This window comes from Dendrobates tinctorius, unplaced genomic scaffold (assembly GCF_039654945.1).
Source record: "Dendrobates tinctorius isolate UK_male_01 unplaced genomic scaffold, ASM3965494v1 ptg000213l, whole genome shotgun sequence".
In the NCBI taxonomy this organism is placed as follows: domain Eukaryota; kingdom Metazoa; phylum Chordata; class Amphibia; order Anura; family Dendrobatidae; genus Dendrobates; species Dendrobates tinctorius.
The window spans coordinates 1,090,092-1,103,568 of NW_027361880.1; the positions used below are offsets into that span (position 1 = coordinate 1,090,092).

At 43.9% G+C, this 13,477-nt stretch overlaps 1 protein-coding gene across 1 annotated transcript; it reads right to left on the reverse strand.

Annotated features, from left to right (window-relative positions):
* Window positions 1–7,997: 7,997 nt before the first annotated feature.
* Window positions 7,998–8,918, reverse strand: LOC141058642 (olfactory receptor 6B1-like). Its single transcript, XM_073554834.1, has one exon. It carries the CDS (start codon window positions 8,916–8,918, stop codon window positions 7,998–8,000), a length of 921 nt encoding a protein of 306 aa, XP_073410935.1.
* Between the last annotated feature and the right edge of the window lie 4,559 nt (window positions 8,919–13,477).

The window sequence follows — 13,477 nt, forward strand, 5'->3', positions numbered from 1 at the left end:
GCGTCTTTGTCTTCTGCTTCTTGGTCTTCTGTCTCTTGTTGTTCTGTATCTTGGTGGTTGTCTTCATGTTCTTTGTCCTGTTGGTCATCTTTTTGTTCTTCTTTGGGGTGGTGTTCTGGGTCGTCGTCTTCAGGGTCATCGTTTTCGTGGTCATCGTCATCTTCGGGGATGGTCTTAAGGGTTGTCGTCTTCAGAGTTGTCGTCAGGGAGATCCAGAGTGATAATAAACAAAAACCATTTCCAAAAGCTTGAACTTGGTCTTCTGTCTCTTGTTGTTCTGTATCTTGGTGGTTGTCTTCATGTTCTTTGTCCTCTTGGTCATCTTTTTGTTCTTCTTCGGGGTGGTATTCCGGGTCGTCGTCTTCAGGGTCATCGTTTTCGTGGTCATCGTCATCTTCGGGGGTGGTCTTAAGGGTTGTCGTCAGGGAGATCCAGAGTGATAATAAACAAAAACCATTTCCAAAAGCTTGAACTTGGAAATGCAGCAGAAGGTACAAGAAGGCTGAGGAACTGCAGAGAACCAGCTGACGGTGCTGGAACCCGGATGGGTAGCTGAAGCTGAGAGAGCCAATGGAACTAGCGAGGACCAGCTGACGGTGCTGGAACCTGGAAGGGCAGCAGAAGGAACAAGAGCCAATGGCACTACCGAGGGCCAGCTGACGGTACTGGAACCCGGATGGGTAGCAGAAGGTACTATTGGCACTACGGAACCAGCCTTTATTACCAGAACCCGCAGCCCACATAGGAAGCACCTAAACTGCAGGCACCATAGACTCGGCTAACCCGACCGCAACATGACAGGACAACGTATTGGTGGCAATGTGACGTTGACACTACCCGGAAACAGCAGGCGTGCTGGAACCAGGCTGGGCAGGAAGGAGTACCCGTGCCGAAGACACTTCTGAGCAGCAACTGGCGATGTTGGAGCCCAGGGTCAATCTGAGTGTAGGCTGAGGCCTAATTTCATCAAGTTTTATATCTGTTGTAGACTACTACTGATTTTAACCGTCCTCCAATTAGACCTCTGGCTCCACTGTCTCTAGTATTTACCCTGTCCTTCAACACCAGCAGTTGCTGCTCAGAAGTGCCGTCTGCACAATCAACACTTGTTAATGTGTTACTGTAACACAGGAACAAGTGTTGATTGTGCAGACGGCACTTCTGAGCAGCAACTGCCGGTGTTGGAGAACAGGGTAAATACTAGAGATAGTGGAGCCAGAGGCCTAATTGGGGCATGGTTAAAAATCAGTAGTACTGTGAATGTGGAGGCAGCAGTAGACATTGCCGGACACACAGCAGGGGAGCAGCTGGCATTACTGAACACTGGAGCATGTGTTTTTCTCGGCACTTCCGAGCAACAACTGGCGATGTTGGAGCCCAGGGTCAATCATGGAGCAGGCTGAGGCCTACTTGGAGCAAGTGTAAAATCTGAGGTAGTTTGAATGTGGAGGCAGCAGGAGACTTTGCCGTACACACAACAGGGGAGCAGCTGGCGTTACTGAACCCCACTAACATAGGAGCTAGTGTTGTTTTCTGTGCGGACAGCACTTCCGAGCAACAACTGGCGATGTTGGAGCACAAGATCAATCATGGTGTAGGCTGAGGCCTACTTGGAGTAAGTGTAAAAACTGAGGTAGTTTGAATGTGGAGGCAGCAGGAGACATTGCCGTACACACAGCAGGGGAGCAGCTAGCGTTACTGAACCCCACTAACACAGGAGCTAGAGTTGTTTTCTGTGCGGACGGCACTTCCGAGCAACAACTGGCGATGTTGGAGCCCAGGATCAATCATGGTGTAGGCTGAGTCCTACTTGGAACAAATGTAAAATCGGATGTAGTTTGAATGTGGAGGGAGCAGGAGACTTTGCCGTACACACACAGCAGAGGAGCAGCTGGTGTTACTGAACCCCACTAACACAGGAGCTAGGGTTGTTTTCTGTGCGGACGGCACTTCCGAGCAACAACTGGCGATGTTGGAGCCCAGGATCATCATGGAGCAGGCTGAGACCTACTTGGAGCAAGTGTAAAATCTGAGGTAGTTTGAATGTGGAGGCAGCAGGAGACTTTGCCATACACACAGCAGGGGAGCAACTGGCGTTACTGAACCCCACTAACACAGGAGCTAGTGTTGTTTTCTGTGCGGACGGCACTTCCGAGCAACAACTGCCGATGTTGGAGCCCAGGATCAATCATGCTGTAGGCTGAGGCCTACTTGGAGCAAGTGTAAAATCGGATGTAGTTTGAATGTGGAGGGAGCAGGAGACTTTGCCGTACACACAGCAGGTGAGCAGCTGGCATTACTGAACCCCACTAACACAGGAGCTAGTGTTGTTTTCTGTGCGGACGGCACTTCCGAGTAACAACTGGTGATGTTGGAGCCCAGGATCAATCATGGAGCAGGCTGAGGCCTTAATGCAGCAAGGTTTACATGTGATGTAGTTTGAATGTAGAGGCAGCAGGAGACTTTGCCGTACACACAGCAGGGGAGCAGCTGGCGTTACTGAGCCCCACTAACACTGGAGCATGTGTTTTCTCTGTGCAGACGGCACTTCCGAGCAACAACTGGCGATGTTGGAGCCCAGGGTCAATCAGGGTGTGGGCTGAGGCCTAATTTCATCAAGTTTAATATCTGTTGTAGACTACTACTGATTCTAAACGTGCTCCAATTAGGCCTCTGGCTCCACTCTGTCTCCAGTATTTCCCCTGACCTCCAACACTGCCAGTTGCTGCTCAGAAGTGCTGTCTGCACAATCAACACTTGTTCCTGTGTTACTGCTAGTAGTGGGAATGTGGACAGAGCAGGAGACATTGCCGATGGAATGCACCAGTGTCTCTTGGTACTCCCGCATTTTACACTCCTGGTTCAACGGTGTTATGAGGCTTTGTAAGTTGTCCCAGTAGCGAGGATCTAGAAGGGTGTACACCCAATAATCAGCCGTGTTGAGAATATGGGCGATGCGGCGGTCGTTTCTCAGACACTGCAGCATGAAATAAATCATGTGCTGCAGACTCCCAAGCTGCCAAAGAAACGCTGTCCCCTGCTTGAGGCATCATCTCTGCCTGCTCTGCATCACCCCACCCTCGCTGTACATACTGACTAGAGCATTGTGTATCTCCCTCCTCTGGAGAGAAGTCTTCATCCTCCATTGACTCCTCCTCATCCTCCTCACAAAGGGTCCCATGCCTTGGCCTTTGTGAAGAACCACGTAGCGCAGACTGTCCAGAAGCAGATAGCAATTGGGACTCCTCATCCTCCACCTCTTCCAAAACCTCCTCCCTTAGTGCTTGCAGTGTTTTTTGAAGCAGGCAGATAAAGGGGACAGTCATGCTGACTAGTGCCTCATCTGCACTCGCCATCCATGTGGAATCATCGAAGGCATGCAAAACGAGGCAGATGTCCTTCATAGAGGCCCACTCAGTGGTGCTGAAGTGTGACCGGCGCACAGTGCAACTTGTTTGCGCCTGATGCAGCTGGTACTCCATTACGGCTGCCTACTGCTCGCACAACCGCTATAACATATGTAATGTTGAATTCCACCTGGTGGGTAGGTCACATATGATGCGATGTTCCGGAAGGCATAAGCGGCGCTGCAGAGCTGCAATGTGTGATCTTGCCATGCTGGAACGCCGCAAGTGAGCGCACTCTATGCAGACCTTGTGCAGCAGTGCATCAAGATCCGGATAGTCCTTCAGAATGCTCTGCACGACCAAGTTGAGCACATGTGCCAGACATAGGATGTGAGTGACGTTGCCTAGGCCCAGAGCTGCTACCAGATTTCGGCCATTGTCACACACTACCAAGCCTGGCTGGAGATTCGCTGGTACAAACAACACATCGCTCTCCTGCTTGATGGCATTCCAGAGGTCCTGCGCTGTGTGGCCTTGATTCCCCAAAGAAATTAATTTCAGTACGGCCTGTTGACGTTTGGCCATGGCTGTGCTCATATCGGTCATAACAGGCTCCTGCAGCGCTGATTCTGAGGAACTGGAGTATGAGGAGGAGTCAATGTGTACAGACTGGATTCCTGCAATCCTTGGAGTTGGCAGAACACGTACAGCACCACTCTCAAGATCTGCACCCGGCTCCACAACATTGACCCAATGGACAGTGAGGGAAAGGTATCGTCCCTGTCCATGGTTACTGGTCCACGCATCGGTGGTCAGGTGGACCTTGCTACTGACGGCGTTTAGTAGCGCATGTATAATTTTTCCCTCCACATGCTTTTGCAGGGCAGGGACGGCTTGCCTGCTGAAATAAAAGCAGCTGGGCAAGGTGTATTGTGGGACTGCCAATGCCATGAAGTTACGGAAGGTGTCAGTCTCTACCAGCCTGAATGAGAGCATTTCAAGGGCCAGTAGTTTGGCAATGCCAGCATTCAGAGCCTGTGCTCGGGGATGGTTTGCCGAGTATGGCCGCCTTTTCTCCCATGCCTGTGCTACCTATGGCTGTAGAGTGGCCTGGGAGTGTGAGGATGAACGGGAATGTGGTGCTGTGGGTGGAATGTCACTGGGTCTCTGGACAACAGTGCCAGAGGTTCTTCCATGGCGATCCTGTGAGGAAGCCGAACAAGCTGTGTGTTAGCTTGAGGAAGAGGCTACAACACGAGCTGAAGAGGTGGTAGGTGGTGCTGTAGGTTGGCCTCAGTATGTCTTTGTAACTCCACCACGTGCTTGGTCCGCACATGTTTCCACATATTTGTGGTATTGAGGTTGCTGACACTTTTACCTCTTTTGACTTTCTGGTGACACAGCTTGCATTTGACAAAGCAAATGTCATCTGCAACTGTGTCAAAAAAGGACCACGCACTGCAAGTCTTGGGAGCGCCGTTTTGGCTTTTGGAAAAGGAATGCTCCTAACGGGTGCCGAAGTGGAGGCTACAGGCAACCAAGTCTGCCCCTCCCTCGCCCTCCTGTTTTGGCCGTTGAGGGAATCTCTTGCTCAGAGCTGCTCCCACCACCTTCCTGTTCCTCACACCATGATGGGTCAAGGACCTCATCATCTACACTCCCCTCTTCAAACACCTGCTTCTAGTGGGTAGTCTCACCAGCACCGTACGCACCAGAAAGTGGCACCTGAGTCTCATCATCTGATGCGTACTGAGGTGTGCTGACCATAGGCACTGGCCCACCCGTCTCTTCAGATTCAGAGGGACAAAGCAGTTGCGCATCACTGCATACTCCCTCTTCTTCACATTCTTGAATGCTGCTTGGCTGGCCCCCTCTTTCCAAGCCAACAGATTCAGAGAACAGAAGTAGAGACTGAGATGGCTCCTATCCAGGGCTCTCTGACTGCCTGGGCAATTTGGCAGGTGGTGAAGAGACAGATGGTTGCTCTTCAGTGCTCTGGCCCTGAGAGGATGTGGAAGTCATTGAAGTCAATGCGTTAGCTGCCATCCATCCGACAACGGCTTCAATTTGTTCGTCCCGCAGCAGTGGGGTTCGGCGAGGTCCTACAAAGCTGCGCATAAAGGACTGTTGCCTGGTAAAACTGGGGGATGCTGAGTCACTGGTGCCTGCAGCAGGCACAGAATCCCCATGTCCTTTCCCTGCTGCAACTCCACGCCCACGACCACGTGCCTTACTCCCTGCCTTCTTCATCTTGGTAGACTGATAAAGATAGGCAGAAAAGTACAAAGGGGGGGCTTAGTTTCCTTATTCCTGAACAGCTGCTAACAAGTATAAGAAACATTAATTTTATAAAATGTGTGGACTACACTTTAATATGAGCTAATGTGGCCTACACAACTGTCAAGTGGAGTGTTTGGTGAACTTTATTTTTGTTTTGTTTTTTCAAAAAAACAAAAAGGATGTGACCAAAGATGTGAAAGCAATAGTATCACAAACTTTTTGGAGCTATTACAATGCAGGAAGGTAACCTACAATGCAATAGATGAGGCTCCAAAAAATAGGGTAATACTAATCTGGCTGCGGCTGCAGGGCACAAGCCAGAAAAAAAGCTCCTCTATCTACTCCTATATAGTGTTTGCAACCAACCAATGTATATGGATGTGGATGGATGCACACTAATAGGAGAATTAATGAAAAATGAGCTGCAATAAAAGAAAAATATGTGTGAGGCAGTGACGCACGCTGAGCGGCCTACAACCAGACGTGGCTGCAGGACAAACTACAGCGTGAGCTGCACTCACACACAGAGACCTCTCAGACAGCCGTGAACAGTGCAGATAACTGGGCACTAGCACTGAACGGCTGCAGAAAGGCTCCGCTGTCTACTCCTATAGTGTTTGCAACCAATGTATATGGATACGGATGGATGCACACTAATAGAAGAATTAATGAAAAATTTGCAGCAATAAAAGAAAAATATGTATGAGGCAGTGACGCACGCTGAGCGGCCTACAACCAGACATGGCTGCAGGACACACTACACAGCGTGAGCTGCACTCACACAGACCTTGCAGACAGCTGTGAACAGCACTGCAAGGCAAAAGAAAGCTACACTGATTGATAATGTAGCCTGGGTAAAGCACAATATTATTTGGAAAATCGCTAACTCTAACTGTCCCTCAGAGTCTTGAACAGCAGTCTGTCCCTAACTGAATTCACAGCAGAGTGAACCCGAAATGGCAGCGGCGGCTTTTATAGTGCATCATGATATCATTTCAGCAGCCAATCACAGCCATGCCATTAGTTAACATGCCTACATGCCTAACAGGATGTGCCCACACTTCTGAGGATTGTCATTGGCTGAATCAAATCAAACTGGCTCATAGCATTATGGGAACTTCCGATTCCGGTATTCGATATGCAAATAGTATCGGAACTCAGTATCGGAATTCCGATACCGCGAATATCGGCCGATACCCGATATTTGCGGTATCGGAATGCTCAACACTAATGGTAACACTATGGGGTGCTGGATGAGACTTTCGTACATATCATTTGTATGGGGCATCATTTTTAATATGTTTAAATTACAAAAGTGTTTCTTTCCTTGATTTCTGAAGTATTACCTACATGATTTATGGTGGAACAACCCCTTTAAAGGGAACTCACCACATGAAATAACTATTAAACTGCAAATATGGATTTAATCTGCAGGTTAATAGCGTTCTGAACCTACCTGGTGTCTGCACTTAGGCCCCACTGCCAAGAGGAAATTAACTGTATTCCTCCCAGCAGCGTTCAGTGTTCAGTCATAAAGGCAGTGCCGGCATGGTTTTGGTCACTGCTCTGTAAACTCCGGCACTGACCGACAGTTCACTCTTCATTATTCCTGGCTGTCAGTAAGTGTCGTGGGTGTGGTTACAGCACAGAGCGGAGACTGAAGCAGCACTGGTGCTGCCGAATGCCGCCTGCGGAATAAAAATTATTTCCTCCTTGCAAAGGGGCTTTAAGTGCAGGCATCGGGAAGATTAGGACACTATTAACCTGCAGATTGACCCCATATCTGCTGGTTAATATCATTGTTTCATATGACAGGTTCTCTTTAAGGAAAAAAAAACCCACAGAAATTGGTACACAATCATGGCCATTTCCATTACTTAACCTGGAAATTGCATTTCTGCCAGCACCCATGTCTCTGGCCCACACTGTTTGCTCAAATCCCAGACTGCAAGAATTGGACATGTCAATAACTTAAGCTTCATGCTAAAACGACATTTCCTTCCATGCACTTCCCTGTATTTTTCCACCTTTATCTCACAACATTGCTCCATTATCACCAGCCACTTTACAAAGACCTTTGCATTACACCACAGGGAAAGAACTCTTCTTTACATATGAATGGATCCAACTACAGTGTGCTGAATCCATGTGTTGTATGGAGAAAGAGGTGGCAGCAGATAGTGTCCTACTGACTGTTCATGGATTAGGAGCTTGTAGTACATTTTACCTACCTGAGTTATGTGATAGACAACATGTAAGCATGTAATATGAATACATGACCTAGCATCTAGTTGGCCCATAGTGGGATCGTTTGCAAATAAACTATTGATCCTATAAAACTCTTGAGGAAAAAAACCTGTAACTATTTTATCAAGTTCTTCTTTTAAAAAACAGTACAAGGGCTTCTTTAACTTCCTTGTTACGTAGGCTGTAGATAAATGGGTTGATAAGTGGAGTGAAAACTGCATAGAACAATGCCATCACTTTGTTTAAAGATCCTTGACTAGCCGTGGGCTTAATGTACATAACGAATGTTGTGGAATAGAAAGTTGTAACCACTATAAGGTGTGAAGCGCAGGTAGAAGCCGCTTTCTGCTTTCCAGTAGCAGATGGAATTCTCAGAATTGTTCGAAGAATATACCCATAGGACATCATAGTAAGTAGTATTGAGCTTAGAATGACGGATGACGCACATACTATAACGGTCAGTTCTTTGACGTAAGTGTCAGAGCAAGAGAGTTTTAGCAAAGGAGCAGCTTCACAAAAGAAATGGTTAATTTCATTGGCACTGCAAAAATGTAGCTGTGATATTTTGATAATAGGAAATGAAGTCGTCAAGAAGCCAAGAACCCAACATACAGACAGTAGACTAGAGCAAACCCTATGACTCATGATGCTTGTGTAGCGCAGAGGGTAACACACGGCCAAAAATCGATCAAAAGACATAATCGCAAGAAGAATGTTCTCAGTGGCACCAAGGAAAGTAAAGAAGAAAAGCTGAGTCATACAGCCAGAAAAGGAAATGCTTTTTATCTTCCTTGGGATATCCACTATAATTTTGGGGACAGTTACGGTAACATAGCTTAACTCCAGAAAAGATAAATTCCCAAGAAAGAAATACATGGGTTTATGAAGCTGACGAACACATCTGATTAAAGTGATCAGAAAAATATTGACAGAGACAGTAGTGATGTACATTATCAGGAAAAATAAAAGCAGAATATTTTGAAATCCCTGAAGGGAGGCGAATCCAAGGATAATGAATTCCTTCACATTAGTTTGATTTGCCATAAGTTTGCTAAATGGTTATAGAAGTACCCTCATTATATTCACTCTGCTATGTGATTTCTCCTTATTCAATAAATTAATCCAGCACTATAATATTGTATATTATGATGGATATTGAGGATTGCAGGAAACTAAGTATAAAACCTGTAAGTTACAAATTTGGATTACAGGCCTAAAACAAAGTGTGGCTACAAATGTTTCGGGATCTGTATGATATTCTTCTTCCACTATCCTTACCTAGTTATGGCTTAGAAAAGGTGAAAAAACATTGTGTAAATCTGTTCTAAACATATCAATTTCTACAGAATTAAGTTTCAGCATAGTTTTCAACAGGAAAATTTGCATGTATGTTTTTCTTTTTATTCAAAATAAAAAAAATAACAAAGACAAAGGCAATGGGAAAAAAAAGAGATTACGGTATGTATTGAATAAAATAGCAAATAGCAATTTACTAGATATTTGTAAATGTTATTTAATATATATGACATAGAAAAATCAAACTGAGATTAAAGGGGTAGTCCACTACTAGATTACCCCTTAATCACTCCAGTTCCTATCAGAAAATGAAAACACTTGATACCTCCTGCAATGGCGCATTTTCCGCTTTGTCGGCATTGTGTCTCCTGACAGTCATATGTCGCAGACTTCCACTCTGATGGAATAATGAAATGCTTTAGCTACTGAGCTGACACTGACTGGCTGCAGTTGTCATGTGATAACACAATCTTGTGACTGCTGGGAGATACAGAACCCATATCACAGGAACAGTGCTGCTCTGTGCGGAAGGTATCAAGTATTTTTTCTTTTATGATTGTCACTGAAGTAATTAAATAATGGATAACTTATTTGAGGAATGTCTCCTTCACTAGGAAAAATGTTGGCAAAATACAGATGTTGACAAAATTGTTGGCACCTTTCTGGTAATGTAAGAAAATACAACAATGGGCACTGAAATAACTTGAAACTGACCAAAAGAAATTTTCAGTTTATATTTACTGAATATCAACTAAAGAAAATCAGACATTTCTTTTGAATTGTGGTTCAACAGAAGAAAAAACTAATGGAAGTGGTTTGTACAAAAATCATGATACCCTTAACATAATATTTTGTTTCACAACCTTTCAATCAGTAAAACACTTTCTGTAACTCTCAATGAGACTTCTGCAACTGCCCAAAAATATTTTGGACCACTCCTCGTGAGCAAACTGCTTCGGGTCTCTCAGGTGTGAAGGTGCCTTCTCCGGTCTCCAGGTTTCAGCTCTTTCCACAGTTGTTCAGTAGGATTTAGATCAGTGCTCTTAGAAGATCACTTCAGAATAGTTCAATGCATTACTGTAGTCAATCTTGGATGTTTTTAGCTGTGTGTTTTGGGTCATTATCCTGTTGGAGGACACATGACCTGCGACTCAGAGATTTCATTGTACCCTGCACAGATTCAAACACCCTGCACCAGATGGAGCAAAGTAGCCCCAAAACATGACCAAGCCTCCTCTATGTTTCACAATTGGTACAATGCTTTTTTCTTTGAATACTTAATTTTTGCATCTGTGAACATACAGATGATGTGACTTGCCAGAAAGCTCCAGTTTTGTTTCATCTGTCCAAAGGACATTCTCCGGGAAGCTTTGTGGCTTGTTGATATGCATTTTGGCAAAGTCCAGTCTTGCTTTTTTATGGATTTGTTTTCAACAGTCATTTTCTCCTTACTCATCTTCCATGAAGTCCATTTTGGCCACGAGAGTGAAATAGGGTGCATTCTGACACTGATGTAACTTGACCTTGGCGTACACCTTATTAGTTTCATATGTCCCTATGGTCAAATTGCTTTCAGTCTTTTTTGGGTAACATCTTGTTTGGCCATTTTATTATTATTTATTATTAATTATTTACATAGCACCATTAATTCCATGGTGTTGTACATGAGAAGGGGATACATCAAAATAAAAATATCAATTACAGTAGACAAACTAACAATGGTTGACTGGTACAGAGGGCAGAGGACCCTGCCCTTGGGCTTACATTTTACATAATTATGGGGAAGGAGACAGTGGTTTGGGGGTTGCAGTAGCTACAATGGTGTTGAGGCGGCAGCGTGGTCATTGCAGGTTGTAAGATTTCTTGAAGAGATGGATTTTCAGGTTACATCTGAAAGATCTGAATGTGGTGGATAATCGGACGAGTTGGGTGACAGAATTCCAGAGGATGGTGGCTATTCGGCAGAAGTCTTGAAGGCGATTGGGTGAGAAACAAATAAGTGTGGAGGAGAGAACGAGATCTTGGGAGGACTGGAGATTATGGAGAGGATTGGAGATTGTGTGAGAGAATGTGAAATTAGTTTGGAGATAAATGGAGGAAAAAGGTTATGAATGGCTTTGTAGGTCAGTGTTAGTAGTTTGGACTGGATACACTGAGAATTTTCGCATTATAACAGACAGGTACCAAAAATTTGCAAATCTTTTTTAGTTTTTTAAAGCTAAGCAGAAGTTTTAGAATAGAATCTCGTAGCTTAAAAATCACAGATAATACAGCTGAAATCAGAAGTTTGCATATACTATATAGAAAAGACACATATGCATGTTTTTCTCAATATCTGACATGAAATCAGAATAAACCTTTCCTGTTTTAGGTGAATTAGGATTACCATAATTATTAATATTTGCCAAATGCTAGAGAAATGAGAGATAGAATGTTTTAAGGCATATTTATTACTTACTGCAAATTCAAAAATGTACATACATTTCATTAGTATTTGATACCATTGCCCTTAAACTGAATGACTTGGGTCAAAAGTTTGGGATATCCTTCCACAAGCTTCTCACAATAGTTGGTCGGAATTTGGGCCCATTCCTCCTGACAAAACTGCTGTAGTTGATCAAGGTTTGTATTTCGCCTTGCTCGCACCTGCCTGTTCAGCTTTACCCATACATTTTCAATTGGATTGAGATCAGGAATTTGTGAAGGCCACTCCATAAATTGACTTTGTTATCCTTAAGCCACTTTGTTACCATTTTGGAAGTATGCTTTGGGTCATTGTCCATTTGGAAGACCTATTTCCACTCAAGCTTTAACTTCCTGGCTGATGTCTTGAGATGTTGCTTCAGTATTGCCACATAATCTACTTTTCTCATGATGCCATCTATTTTGGAAACTGCACCAGTCCCTCCTGCTGCAAAACAACCCCACAACATGATGCTGCCACCCCTGTGTTTCACAGTTGGGATGATGTTCATAAAGTTCCAAGTGTCTCTTTTTTTCCTCCAAAAGTAGCGATGGTCATTATACCCAAAAAGTTCAATTTTAGTCTCATCAGACCACAGGACATGTCTTCAAAAATTAAGGTCTTTGTTCCTGTGTGCATTTGCAAACATTAATCTGGCTTTTTTTATGTTTCTCTTGGAGTAATTACTTCTTCCTGGCAGAGTGGCCTTGCAGCCCATGTTGCAACAGTACTCATTTCACTTTGGATATTGACACAATTTTACCAGCTTCCCCCATCTTATTCACAAGGTCTTTTGCTTTTGTCCTTGGGTTGATATGCACATGTCGGACCAAAGCATGTTTATCACTGGGACACAGAACCCATCTCCTTCCTGAGCGGTATGATGGCTGGATATTCCCATCTTGTTTGCACTTGTGTATAATTGTTTGTACAGATGAACGAGGCACCTTCAGGTATCTTGAAATTGTGCCCAAGGATGAGCCAGACTTATGCAAGCCCAAAATTCTCTTCCTGATATCTTGGCTATTTTCTTGAGACTTTCCCATGATGCTACACAAAGAAGCAGTGTGTTTCAGGTGTTCATTAAAATTCATCATCAGGTGTGTCTGTAATTAAATCAGAAACTTCCGAAGACATGACAACTTCATATGGGCAGTCCATAATTGTTTAAAGGCATAGTAATCTGTATGTTAATTTTGACTGTGCAGTAAGTAATAAAAATGCCTTAAAACATTTTCTCTCTCTCTCTCATTGTTCTGGCATTTGGCAAATATTAATAATTATGTAATCCTAATTGGTCTTAAACAGGAAACGTTTATTCTGATTTCTTGTCAGACATTGAGAAAAACATGCATATGTGTCTTTTTATATAGTGTATGTAAACTTCTGGTTTCTACTATATAATACTCTTGATTTGCCTAAGGCTTTGTACACATATCAGTAGTTTTGATCAGTATTTCATCAATATTCCTATACCAAAACCAGGATTGTCTCCAAAACACAGAACAGATGTAAATCTTTCAATTATAGTTTTTCTCTGCATGTTACACTTTTGGTTTTGACATACAAACACTGATGCAAAATATTGACCAAATATTGACATGTGAATAAGTCCTAAGATTGATTTATTCTCTTTAAGGACCAGTGTCATTCAGTTGCAATTAAAATGATTCAACCTCCATTGTAAATTAGCTTAATTATCAAAATGTACAAACTTTCTGCTGTTTGCAATATATCAACAACAACATTTTAAATAGCTCATCATAACTAAAAACAAGGGGTTTCTCCAAATTCGTCACCAAATGCCAATTTTAATGACTACTCCAGACTCAAAAAATGTTTC

Coding starts and splice junctions, on each gene's coding strand:
- LOC141058642 (XM_073554834.1), bottom strand. CDS start 8,918: ATGGCAAATCAAACTAATGTGAAGGAATTCATTATCCTTGGATTCGCC.